General features: G+C 45.9%; 2 protein-coding genes across 2 annotated transcripts; one reads left to right on the forward strand and one right to left on the reverse strand.

Moving 5' to 3' along the window:
• Positions 1-3,184: 3,184 nt before the first annotated feature.
• On the reverse strand, positions 3,185-3,956 carry LOC124983740 (zinc finger MYND domain-containing protein 19-like). The gene has a single exon (XM_047551261.1). It carries the CDS (start codon positions 3,866-3,868, stop codon positions 3,185-3,187), a length of 684 nt encoding a protein of 227 aa, XP_047407217.1. The 5' UTR covers positions 3,869-3,956.
• A 6,549-nt stretch (positions 3,957-10,505) lies between these two features.
• Positions 10,506-11,915, forward strand: LOC124982657 (tripartite motif-containing protein 75-like). The gene has a single exon (XM_047549643.1). The coding sequence runs from the start codon at positions 10,506-10,508 to the stop codon at positions 11,913-11,915; it is 1,410 nt and encodes a 469-aa protein (XP_047405599.1).
• Positions 11,916-13,364: the final 1,449 nt, after the last annotated feature.

The following is a 13,364-nucleotide window of genomic DNA, read 5'->3' on the forward strand; positions in this document are numbered from 1 at the left end:
AGAGAGAATGGTATACCTCTACTTCATGTACAGAGAAACAAGATGTATCCCATTTGTTTATAATAAAAATAAATTTAAAAAGAGAGAGAGAGAGAAAGAAAGAAAGAGGAAGAGAGAGGGAGGGAGGAAGGAAAGAAGGAAGAAAGAGAGAAAGAAAGGAAAGAGGGAGGGGACGGGGGAGGGGGTAGAAAGGTAGTAGAATGAATATGACATTTTAACCTTATGTACATATATGACTACACTACCTGTGTGATTCTGCATCATATACAACCAGAAGACTGAGAAGTTATACTCCATATATGTATGATGTGTCAAAATGCATTCTACTGTCATCTATGACTAATTAGAACAATTTTTTAAAAAAAGAGCATAAAAAAAGAACGAAAAAGAAACAAAATTAAAACATGGAGAGCCACTTATGGACTAATGTAGAGTTAAGCTATAGATTTGGAATGTAGCTCAGTGGTAGAGCACTTGGTTAGCATATGTGAGGTCCTGTGTTCAATCCCTCACACCACACACACACACAAGACACACTACAATTTATTGACCTATTTGGCGCCAATTTTAAGCACATACTTTTGTTATAGTAAAGTATAGATATTTTTAATGAACATAATGAATAATTTAAAAGTAAAATATGGCCAGGCATGGTGGAGCACGCCTGTAACCCCAGAGACTCAGGAGGCTGAGACAGAAGGATTGCAATTTCTAGGCCAGCCTCAGCAACTTAGTGAGGCCGTAAGCAACTTATTGAGACCCTGTCTCAAAATTTAAAAAATAAAAATAAAAAGAGCTGGGAATGTGGCTCAGTAAAGTGCCCTGGGGTTTAATCTCAGTGCAAAAAAAAAAAAAAAATACGTGTACCAGCAAGCTGCTTTTCCACATGGCTACCCCTAGCTTAGGTCCAGCCAAAGGCTCCAGCCTGGAACTCTCACTGGTTCTCACTTGCCTGTGGCACCTGGTATGCTCCTCACTCAGATGCCCTGCTCCCAGTGGCAGCTCCATGATACAGGAGCTACCCTAGAGTCACATCAGAGCGACAACTGGACACTCAGTTCCTCCTGTCTCTGTAGGCAAAATTGTCTTTCTTCATGAAGATCAGAATACAATCCAATTTCTCAGTTCACTGGTAGGGCCATTTGGTGTCATTTGGGTTAAAACCTTTATTTATTTATTATTTTTCTGAGTATGGTGCTGAGGATTGAATCCAGGGGCACTCTGCCATTGAGTTATAACCTCAGTCCTTTTCATTTTATTTTGAGACAGTGTCTCATTAAGTTGCTAAGGCTAACCTTGAACTTTCTATCCTCCTGCCTCAGGCTTCCTAGAATTACAGGTATATGCCCCATACCTGGCCAGACTAAACCTGTAAAGAATTTTCTTTGTCCTATTGGACAGACTCCAGATAGAATCAGCATGTGGTAAGTGGTAGACTTCTGACTAGTACTTATCATCTTTTTTTTTTTTTTTTTTTTTTTTTTTTTTTTTGCGGTGTTGGGGATTGAACCCAGGGCCTCGTGCTTGCAAGGCAAGCACTGTACCAACTAAGCTATATCCCCAGTCCTGTACTTATCATCTTAACAGCATCCTTATTACCATTCGCTACTCAGACTTCACCACAATAGGCTGTTCTGGGAAGTCAGTTCTAAATTTTCAGTAGAAGAGAGACATACTATTATTTCTTTTTAAGAACTATACATTTTATTTAAGTAATTAACTTATTTTGTAGTGTCAGAGATTGAGCCTAGGGTATTGTACATGCTATGCAAGCACTTCACCACTGAGCTACATCCCCAAACCTTTTTATTTTATTTTGAGACAGGGTCTCTCTAAGTTATCCAGTCTGTCTTGGAATTTACCATCCTCCAGCCTCAGCCTCCTGAGTAGCTGAGTTTATAAGGCCTGGACCACAGTGCCCTGCTAATGGTTTATTTTTAATAATAATAATAACTAAAATAGAGGACTGTTTTGTTTATAGAAACCAGTGCATAACGTAATGGGCTCCATTTGGCAGAAATCACTTTGTTTGTTTACAATATGCCAGTATTTACAAATAGAAGTTTATTTCATTCTAGGAGGTTTTTTTTTTTCCTGCTGGGACTGAAACACTTTGCTTTATGGACTTGACAACACCAATGAAGAGAGCAGATTCAGCAACTTGAGCTTCCATCAGATAGGCTCAACCATGAGAGGGTTTATGCAGGAAGTTGCAGAATGGAAACCTGGCAGAATGTTCCATAAGGCAGACTCCTTGAGGCTCCTTTGAGCTTGTTTTTAACAAAAATGATTTTTTTTCCTTTATTTTTTTATTTTTGGAGACTGAATTGTCTAGGTTGGCCTCCAACTTTTTTTTGGTTGATACCAGGGATTGAACCCAGGGGCGCTTAACCACTGATCCGCATGCCAGACCTCGCTAAGTTGCTGAAGTTGGTTTTGAACTCATGATCCTCCTGCCTCAGCCTCCCAAATGGATGGAATTACAGGCATGTGCCACCACACCCAGCTTGGCCTCCAATTTTTAGTCTTTAGTGATACTTCTGCTCAGATCCTCAGATAGCTGGAACTGTAAACCCACACACACCACCACACCCAGTTTTATCTGTTTGTTTATTTTGTAGTACTGAGAATTCAATCCAGGGCCTCCTACATGCCAAGCAAGTGCTCTACCACTAAGTTACAGCTCCAGTCCTTCATATTTTATTTTGTTTTTGTTTTTTTTTTTTTTCGATGATTCCACCCTTTACTCTGTCTTTTCGGACACAACTCTGTGCAAGTCACCCATGGTGGGGCCCCCACTGCCCAGGAGAGAAGCTCCACTATTGAGTTTCTAGACTTGTGGCCGACCATTTGCCATTTGAGGCTTACAGCAAATGATCCTATTTGTAGTTTCTAACCCTCTCCCTGCCTCCCCCCCAAAAAAAAAACTGTACATGAGTTTACAAACATATTAACATATAAATAATGAGAAAGGTCCTGGGGCGCCTCCCCGTTGTCTCTGCTGGACATCTAACACTGGAGGAGCACTTTCCCCACCAACGGCGTGTGCCATGGGGAGTCTCATGGTGGCTTTCTGGGCTTGCCACTGGATTCTTCAGCACCTCCAGGTTCAAGCGCCTGTCTCTGCTGTGCCACGGAAGAGCTCAAAGCCACAGGCCTGCATCAGTGACAGCTCTGCTGCCCGTCATCGCTCTGGCTCAAGTTCGTGCTGGAAGGGACGTTTCCTCTCCCGACAGTGCTTCTTGTGGGCTGGCCAGTCCCTCTGCTGACACTGGGAGCCACAGTACCGGGCCACCTGGCAGCGCCCACAGATGTTGAACTCCCGGAGCTGCTTCTCAATCACTGTGCAGGGAGGGTAATGACACTCATAGTAGGTACAGGAGTTCTCCTCTTCTTCCACCACATCCCCATTGGCATTGTAGTACCGGGTCACATTCAGGACAGGGAACTGTTCTTCTATGGGGTCCGTGGGAAGCTGCTGGATTGCAAGCCAGTACAAGCTTTGCTCCCTCTGTTTGCTGGAGGTCTCTTCGGCTTTGGGCCGCCAGCCCCGAGGCACCAGCTGCAGGTTGTCCAGGCGGTTGTCCACAGTCACAGCATTGAGGTGCACTACCTGGAAACCGGGAGCCACGCCGCCCCTGTGCCTCTCCCACAGCAGCTCATGAAGGAGCCTGCCTGATCCCCTTCCTCGGTTTTTGTCAAAGGCATATGCAAATATCTTAGCACCATTTCCATCTGCATCTACTTCCATTCGAGCCTCAAAGGAGTAGCTCTCCACCAACGGGATGTCTTGTTCATCTATCAGTGTGTATTTGGTCTTCCCGGCCACCCGGCCGAGCCGCACGATGCCCAATTTGAAGTCGGTCATGGCCCGGCCTGCGCTCTCCGCCGGCAACGCCGCTCCCTCGGGAGGCGCCAGACCAGGGCGAGGCCGCGGCGCTCCGGGAGGGCCGGAGTCGGACCGGGCGGGCCCAGGGCGGACCAGGCTGGGCCGCGCTCGGGCCACCGCCGCCGTCTCGCGCACGCCGGACCTGCCACGCGCCGCCGCGCGCACCCCCGCGAGCCTATATTTTATTTTGTAACACAGTCCAGGTTGAACTTAAGCTTTAAATCTTGTGCCTGAGCCTCTCAAATACCTGGAATTAGAGGAATGCCCACCTCCCTGTCTTGGTCTGTTTATCGATGGATTGATTTGGTGCTGGGGATTGAACTCATGGTCTCATGTTTGCTAGGCAAGCACTCTACCACTTAGCTACACACAGAGGTAACCTGAATCACTTTGCACTTACCAGGCAAAGTGTCAAACAAAGGAACTGAGAAGCCTTGTACAAATGCTCAGGCACACGGTTGTCATATAAACACATGTGTACTCTGTCAGGTCTTATCACAGCCCCAATTTATGTATGTTCGTGTACCTCCACACCTGGCCTGAATTTATATTTTATAAACATAATCTGTTTTATAAATTGGGAGCATACAATAAGTCATGTAGTTTATGGGGGGAAAAGGTGAATTTTTAGCCATTTCTAAATTCTAATTCACCTGATCGGCAATCTTCAAAAATAAATTGTGAGGTTGGGGTGATGGAGTACACCTGTAATCCCAGGGGTTCAGGAGGCTGAGACAGGAGGATCAAGAGTTCAAATCAGTCTCAACAACTTAGCAAGGCCCTAAGCAACTTAGGAAATGCTGTCTCTAAATAAAATACAAAAAGGGATGGGGGTGTTGCTCAGTGATTAAGCACTTCTGGGTTCAATCCCTGGTACTAAAAAATAAAATAAAATAATTAAATAAATTGTAAGCTGGGCACAGTGGTTCATGCCTGTAATTCCAGCTACTCAGGAGGCTGAGATAGTAGGATCTCAAGTTCAAGGCCAGCCTGGGAAATTTAGGGGGATGCTGTCTCAAAAAAAAAATTTTTTTTTAAAGGACTGGGGATGTAGTTCAGTGGTAGAGTGTTCCTGGGTTCAATCCCCAGGATTGCAAAATTAATTAAGTAGCTAATTAATTAATTAAATTGTGTGCTAGAATTTCAGAGCCTAAGGAATGCTTTCTGGGGTGGGAGGGGAGAAAGAAACTGTTAAGCTGAGATCCAAAATAAATGGGTATAGATGAAAACCCTGGCCAGGCACAGTGGTGCAAACCTGTAATCCCAGGAACTCAGTAGGCTGGGGCAGGAGGATCTCAAGTTGAAGGCCAAACTCTCAGCAATTTAGTGAGGCCCTAAGCAATTTAGCAAGACCCTGTCTCAAAATAAAAAATACAAAGCACTAGGGATGTAGCTCAATGGTAAAGCAACCCTGGGTTAAATCCCTAGTACTACCAACCCACTAAAAGAAGTAAGCATTGCTTGTATATTGGACACGAGAATTGCCAGGGTGAGGCTGCCTTTACAAAAACCTTACAGGAGATTGCTGGATGCTAAGTGTGGAGGGAGAAGACAAGGTTGTAAGCATTGAGACTGAGCACGGATGGGAACCAGACTCTCCAGTGCCTTATGGGACATGATTAAAATTTTGTCCCTTTCCAAGAGCAATAAAAGTTGCTCCAATGTCTTAAGGAACATGACTGAAATTGTAGTTTGAAAAAAACATCAACAGGGCTGGGGATGTAGCTCCGTGGTAGCATGCTTGCCTAATATGCGCAAGACCCTGACTTCGATTCCCCATCACGGCTAACAAACAAATAGTACAATAGGAGGCTGGCATGGTGGCACGTGCCTGTAATCCCAGCTACTCTGGAGGCTTGAGTAAGGGATTTCCAAGTTGGAGCCAGCCTGGACAATTTAGCAAAACCCATGTAAAATTTTGAAAAAGGGCTCATGATGTGGCTCAGTTGTAAAGTGCCGCTGGATTCGATTTCTAGTTTACTTCCCAGAGAGGACGGTGCCGCAGTCATGGTGGCATCTAGGACTCAGACAGAGCCTGCCTCAGGAAGGGGATGGGGGAAATGGTGTCGGGGTTTTTTTTTTTTTTGGGGGGGGGGTGTCACTGCTGCACCAACGGGGACATTCTGTAGTCACTGGAAAGACTACAGCAGGTGGTGAGGGGCGGGGCAAGGGATGCGCTCATCCTCAGGGCGAAGTGTCCACTGCTTGTCCCAGCAGTGCTGGAAAATGCACGCTGACATGGGGGCTAATGCCAGTGGGCTCCACACATGCAAACACCTGGGTAAGGACACAGAAGGGCAAACTGCCTTCCGGATCTTTGGTCTTCTCATCAGCAAAAAGAGGGATGCGGGGTTGGGGAGATAGCTCAGTTGATTGAGTTCTTGCCTTACAAGCACAAGGTCCTGGGTTCAATTCCCCATCACCACACACACACACACACACACACACACACAAAAGAAAAGCAAAGAAAAGAAAAGAAAAGAGCGATGCAAGAGTTTTGAGAGGATTTACACAGGTTTTTAAAGTTGCAGAAGAGATCAACACAGGGCGGGCCCACCCAGCCTGATGGAATCACGGGTTTCCCTCCCCACCCCACAGGGCCTCTGAACATCTCTCTCCAGCTGCCTGGTCCTGCCCTTCCTCCTCGGGGAGGAGCCTCCAGTCTTCAGTGGGTGGAGACCTAACACCCACCCTGCTAGAGGTGTATATAGGCGGAGGTCCCACCGCTGGCCACTCAGTGTGGGACAAGCCTGGCTTCACAGACGTGTCTGGGAGACCTGCCTCCAGGACCCTCCCAGGGCTGCTCTTTGGAGGTAAGTGGAGAGATGGGCCCCTGTGGTGTGTGAGGCTGGGGTGAGGGAAGACCTGGAGGCTCCTGAGTGCCCACTGTGCCAGGGAAAACTGGCAAGGGAATCAAACTCGGGGTCCTGTTATTTTATTTTTTGATTTTTTTGGTTTTGTCTACAGAACCCAGGGAGGCTTAAGCACTGAGCCACATCCCCAGCCGTTTTTATATTTTATGTAGAGACAGGATCTTGCTAAGTTGCTTAAGGTCTTCCTAAGTCACTGAGGCTGCCTTTGAACTCTGAATCCTCTTTCCTCAGCCTTCTGAGCTGCTGGGATTACAGGCACCATGCCTGGTCTACTTTTTATTTTTTGATAGTAAGGGTTGAATCCAGGGGAACTTTACCACTAAGATAGATTTCCAGTACTTTTTATTTTTTTCTTTTTGAGACAGTCTTGCTAAGTTGTCAAGACTGACATCAAATTTGCCATCCTCCTGCCTCAGGCTCCAGAGTCTCTGGGATTATACTCATGTCTGGGATCCAGTAATTTGGAAACATGCTAGAAGCTGGGTGTTCCGGCACATACCTGTAATTCCCATGACTTTGGAGGCTGAGGTAGGAGGATTCAAAGGTCATAGCTAATCTCAGCAATTTAGCCAGACCCTGTCTCAAAATAAAAAATGAAAAGGGCAGAGCTAAGTGACTCAAGGTAGAGCATCCCTTGGTTCATCTCCAGTACCACAGGGTAAAAGGTATGATTGGGCAGTGTCACTCAGTAGTAGAGCATGTCCTCAGAATGCTTGAGGCCCAGGGTTTGATCCCCACCACTAAATTAATTAAATAAGACACATGCTTATGATTTCCTGCTCCTCAATGGGCATTGCTGAAAAACAAACTAGCTAAAGTAGATATAACCAGATCCCACCTTGCCTCAAATATGGGCTGGGAAGAGGGACTCATCCATGTCTGTCCACACTCAGAGTGCTAGTCTGAAGCTGGTGTGGTCTCACCCTCCAGGATGTGGCAATGAGGGAGGTTTGTGTCCAGGTGGTAATGGAGGGAATAAGAGCCAAAGGGCCCTGATCCCTGGTCCTCAGACCTGGTATGGTCTTGATCTTCCTTAACTACCCAGAGGCTCACTAACAGATGCTCAGAATTTAAGGGAGACTCAGGAACTTGGCTAAGATTTGCATCATTCAACAGCTAGTTAGGCTGGGCAGGGAGGACACATGGTCATGGCCAGCCTGACTGGTGTTCACAAATGTGGAGGAATGGGGACCTTACAGACATATGTATGTTTGCAGCAGTCATGTGAGTTAAAGGACAATTCAGGATCCCATCTTCACTTTCCTGTGACCTTGGTAGGGGAATTGACTGTTCCTGGAAGTCTGGGGGTGCCTGGATCCGGAGGAAGTGACAAAAAAGCTGAGAGCTGCCAACAATACAGGAGGGAACTGAGGGATCTGCTGTGTAAAGGCACTGGGACAGAGGGAGCTTCGGCTGGTGGGGGATGCAGGAGCTGAGGGAAGGACTACAGTCAGTCTTCACTAAGGAAGGAGCCACCATGGAAGACAGCATCAGGCTTAGGTCCCGGTGTGTGGAGGGCTGCTTGCAGGAGGCCCCAGTGGGTGCTGATGGAATTGGCAGCTGGGGCAGGTACAGGATCAGAGGGATGATTTGGTAGCTTTGGAGAAGGTGGTGATGATGACATCTAAGTGTTCCCTGATGGAAGGATCCTGAGTAAGTGTGGGAATAAAATACCACAGAGTTCCTTCTGTTACCAGGCCTGCTCTTGGGAACATGTTCCCTTGTCAGTAAATGCTTTTGAACTAGTTAGGCATGTCATCTTCAGAAACGGAGGAGCCTCTACTGTTCTCATCTATAGCTTAGAGAGTTTCCCAGGACATACCCCATGTGGGTGCTCTGAATTCTTTGTTCTGGTATCAGGTATTGAACCAAGGGATAATCTACCACTGAGCCACATCACCAGCCTTTTATTATTATTATTATTATTATTATTATTATTATTATTATTATTAGACAGGGTGTCTCTAAGATGCAGACACTGAGCTGGGCATGGCGGCACATGCCTGTAATCCCAGCAGCTCAGGAGGCTGAGGCAGGATTGTGAGTTCAAAGCCAACCTGAGTAATTTAGCAAGGCCCTAAGCAACTTAGGGAGATCCTGTCTATATAAAATAAGAAAAAGGACTGGGGATGTGGCTCTGTGTTTAAGTGCCCTGGGTTCAATTCCCAATATTTAAAAAAACAAATTGGAGTGCCAGGTGCTGTGGAGCAGGGATTTGGAAGGTTGAGGCAGGAGGATTCCAAGTTGGAGGATGGCCTGTACAATTTAGCAAGATTTTGTCTCAAAAATAAAATTAAAATGGGATGTAGTTCAGTGGTTTAGCAACCCTGGGTTAAAAAATAAAGACTCTTTTCATTTGTTTATTTTGAGACAGGGTCTCACAAGGTAGCCTATAGCCTCGCTAGGTTGTCTTCAAATCTGTGATCCTCCTGCCTTGGGGTTTCCACATGATTGAGATGATTGATGTTCCAGGCCCAGTGAAACAGCCCTGTAATCCCAGTGAGACTGAGGCAGGAGGATTGAAAGTTCAAAAACTGCTTCAACGACTTAGTGTAAGGTCTAAGCAACTTAGTGAGAACCTATCTCAAAAAGGGCTTGAATGTGGCTCAGTAGTTAAGCACTCCCGGGTTCAGTTCCCAATACCAAAAAAAAAAAAAGTGATGTTGGGAATTTTTCAACCTTTTGTACTTGATTTAAAAAAAAAAAATTTTTTTTTGTACTAGGGATTGAACCCACTTAAACCCCCCACTACCAGATCTTTTTAATATTTTTCTTTTTTGGTGTCAGGAATTGAACCCAGGGGTACTTATCCATTAAGCCACATCCCCAGACCCTTTTAAAATTTTTTATTTTGAGACAGGACTCGCTAAGTTTTTTAGGCCTCCCTAAGTTGCAGAGGCTGGCTTTGAACTTGCAATCCTCCTGCTTCAGCCTCCAGAGTAGCTGAGATGACAGGCATGTGCCACTGCCCCCAGCCTATGTATTTTTTAGTACTAGGGATTGATCCAGGGGTGCTTTACCACTGAGCCACATACCCAGTCCTTTTCATTTTTAATTTTGAGACAGGGTCTCACGAGTTTGCCTATATAGCCTTGCTTAAGTTGCTGAGGCTGGCTTCAAATCTGTGATCCTCCTGCCTCAGTCTCCCAAATTGCTGGGACTACAGGTACGTGTCCACCATGTCCAGCTGTACTATAAGAACTTTCCCGGGTCCTTCAAATGTGTTCTAGCCCAGAGAGAGGGGATCTAATCACCAAACTCACATATTTTTGCAATTCTGTGGAGCCCTGCACAGTTGACTGGGTGGCTGTTGGATTGCTGGGGGTGGAGAGAAGAGACAGTGATGGTCTCAAATGGGGCATTAAGTAGGGCCACCAGAGAAATGGTAATCTTTTTAAAATAAAGCAATATCTTCTCAATCCCAGGAACAGCCAGCACTTTAGAGTCCTGTCATCTAACTGACCAAAAGAATTGCTGAGCTTGGCTTCACAGTCTCTGCCCTTAACAGCCAGTTCCTGATGAATCCCTGACCATCTACAAGTGGCAGTGGAACTCCTGACTCCATGCCTTTGTCAGAGGCCCGTGGCTTCATAGAACATCCTGACTCCCCCTAACTGACAAGGAGACATTCAGAACAGGAAGGACAGTAAGATTTGAGAGTGTATCTGCTTCTCACCTCAGAGAACCCCCAAATCCAGCCTCCTGAAGAAAGCCCACCTCAGGCCGGACCATCAGTCAGCCCAATGGCCGTAGCAGCAGCCCTAACAAGACTTCAGGCGGAAGCCAAGTGCCCCATCTGCCTGGATGACCTGAGAGACCCGGTCACCATCGAATGTGGACACAACTTCTGTCGCTTCTGCATCCAGAGGTCCTGGGACGATCCGTATAAAGGTTTCCCTTGTCCTCTCTGTCGTCATCAGTGTGAAGAAGGGCACTTCAGAAGCAACGCCCAGCTGGGGAGGATGATTGAAATTGCCAGGCTGCTCCACATCAGCCTGAGGAAGGAGAGGGAGGAAAAGACGGGTCTGTGTGAGAAGCACGACGAGGTCCTGACCCTTTTTTGTGAGGAGGACCTGGAGCTGTTGTGTGCCCTGTGCGCTCAGCCCCCGGACCACCAGGGCCACTACGTAAGGCCCATCAAGGAGGCTGCCTCTCACCACAGGAAAACGCTTCAGAGTTACATGGAGTCCCTGAAGAGGCAAGTGGCAGATGATCAAAAATTACTAGTCACCCAGGACCAAAAACAGTTAGAACTAAGAGAGAGGGTGGAACACCAGAGACAGAAATTATCCTCCGAATTTGAGTATCTGAACCAGTTTGTTGAAAATGAGCAACAAGCAGTTATATCAAAGTTAGCAAAAGAGGAGAGGGACATTGAAAGGAAACTCAACGAAAACAAGAGGGCATTTTCAAACCACATTTCCAAGATCAAGGGTCTAATAACGGAGGTGGCAGAGAAGAGCATGATGTCAGAAGTGAAATTGCTGACAGATATCAAGAGCATCTTCCAGAGGTGCGAGAGCCTCAAATCCCCAGCTCTCTTTTCCTTCCGGTTAAGGAAAGAAGGATGCAGTCTTCCTTTGCAGTTTTCAGCTCTAAAGAAAATAAGACAGAAGTTTAGAGAGGAGGTTACTCTGGATCCCGAGACAGCGCATCCTAATCTGCTTGTCTCTGAGGATAAAAAGTGTGTGACTTTCGTTCAGAGAGAGGAACTTGTTCATCTGGATCCAGTGAGATTCGTGGCTTATCCAGTGGTTCTGGGTTCAGAGGGATTCAGTTCTGGCCGGCATTACTGGGAAGTCCGAGTTGAAGACAAGCCTGAATGGACTGTGGGGGTTTGTCAAGACTCCATTTCCAGGAAGGGGAAATGGCCACTGTCAAGTCTGAGCAGATGCTGGATGATTCAGCTGCACAATGGTGTTTATGTGGCACAGTGCACTGTCCCAATCACTCTCTGGCTAATGGAAAAACCCACATGGATTGGCATTTATCTGGACTATGAGTTGGGTGAGATTTCCTTTTACAGTGTGAATGACAGGTCCCACATCCATTCTTTCATGGATACGTTTTCTGAAGCATTGAAGCCTTATTTCGGTATTGGCTATGACTCAAAACCTCTTACCATCTGTGAAGTAGCAGACTGTGAAGGGTGAGCTTCGACATTGCTTCATCTTCTTCCTGCCTTTTATGGATAAATGTCAGTGAATATAGCAATTTTTTATTTCTTTTCTATTTTGAGATGAGAGTTTCACAATGTTGCCCAAGCTGGTCTCCAGCTCTCCCTGTCTCCTACCTCCGCCTCCTGAGTAGCCGGGATTACAGCTGCACACCACCATGCCTGGCCAGCATCAATGATTTTTTTTTGTACCAGGGATTGAGCCCAGGGGTACTTAACCACTGAGCCACAAATCCAGCCCAGGGTCTCACTAAGTTGCTTAGGGCTTCTCTAAATTATTGAGGTTGGCTTTGAATTTTTGATCTTCCCACCTCAGCCTCCTGAACTGCTGGGATTGCAGACATGAACCACTGTGCCTGGCTAGAATTTTTAAAAATACTTAGAACTAGCAGCTGACTGTTAGTGCTTGCCTAGCATCCATGAAGTCCTGGATTCAATCCGTAGTGTGACTAAGGAAAACACACACACACACATAACTTTCACTGAGTTTTTCTTTGTTTTGTTTTGCGCCAAGATCTCTGGGTTGTGCAGGCTGGTCTTGAATTGGTGGCCTCAAGTGATCCTCCCGCCTCAGCCTCCCAAGTAGTTGGGACTACTAGTTTGGCAGGTACTACCACTGCCAGCATTTTTCTTTTTCATTTTGCTTCAATAGCAACAGATGCTGCGGGAACTGACAGATGTGGTGATGACCTGTGTTTCTAGAATTTTAAGATGTGAGTATAAAATTGTAATTTTGCAACTCAAATAAATTTGGTATGAATTCACGTTTTTGCACACCTGTACATTTATTTATTTCATCAGTACCTTGGAAATTCCAGGTAGCAAAGAAGACATCACTGGGGGTGACAATTTTCCTAGGGTCTTCTGTTCCTCAGGGGTTAGGAGCAAGGCAACAATTACTCCAGACCATTTTAAAGGCTATTTTAAGAGGAACACACTTGGAAGGAACCTGTCACCCAGAGCAAAATGTGGGTTTGTTTTACAGAATAAAGATTGGGTTGGTAGAGTTCTTGCCTACAGTGTGTGAGATCCTGGATTCCATCCCAGGCAGCACAAAAAATAAAATAAAAAAATAAAGATAATGTCTCATTCCAAGGTAAGGTTCAGGCAGTCTATTAAGAATTTGAGGCAGGTGCTTGGTGGCTCACACCTGTAATCCCAGTGACTCAGGAGGCTGAGGCTGGAAAATCTCAAGGTTGAGGCCAGCCTCAGCAACTTAGTGAGGCCACATTGCAAAATAAAAAATAAGGACTGGAGCTGTCGCTGAGTGGTAAAGCACCCCTGGGTTCAATCTCTAGTACTACAAAAATAAAAACGTAAAGGATTTTAGTTGCTATTTGTCAGGCAAGACATCCTAAATCAAGCTTTCAACTTTTAAGATATATGAGAAATAACTGAAGTTCAAGGGAGATGATTTATGTACACA

This window comes from Sciurus carolinensis, chromosome 4 (assembly GCF_902686445.1).
Source record: "Sciurus carolinensis chromosome 4, mSciCar1.2, whole genome shotgun sequence".
Taxonomy (NCBI): domain Eukaryota; kingdom Metazoa; phylum Chordata; class Mammalia; order Rodentia; family Sciuridae; genus Sciurus; species Sciurus carolinensis.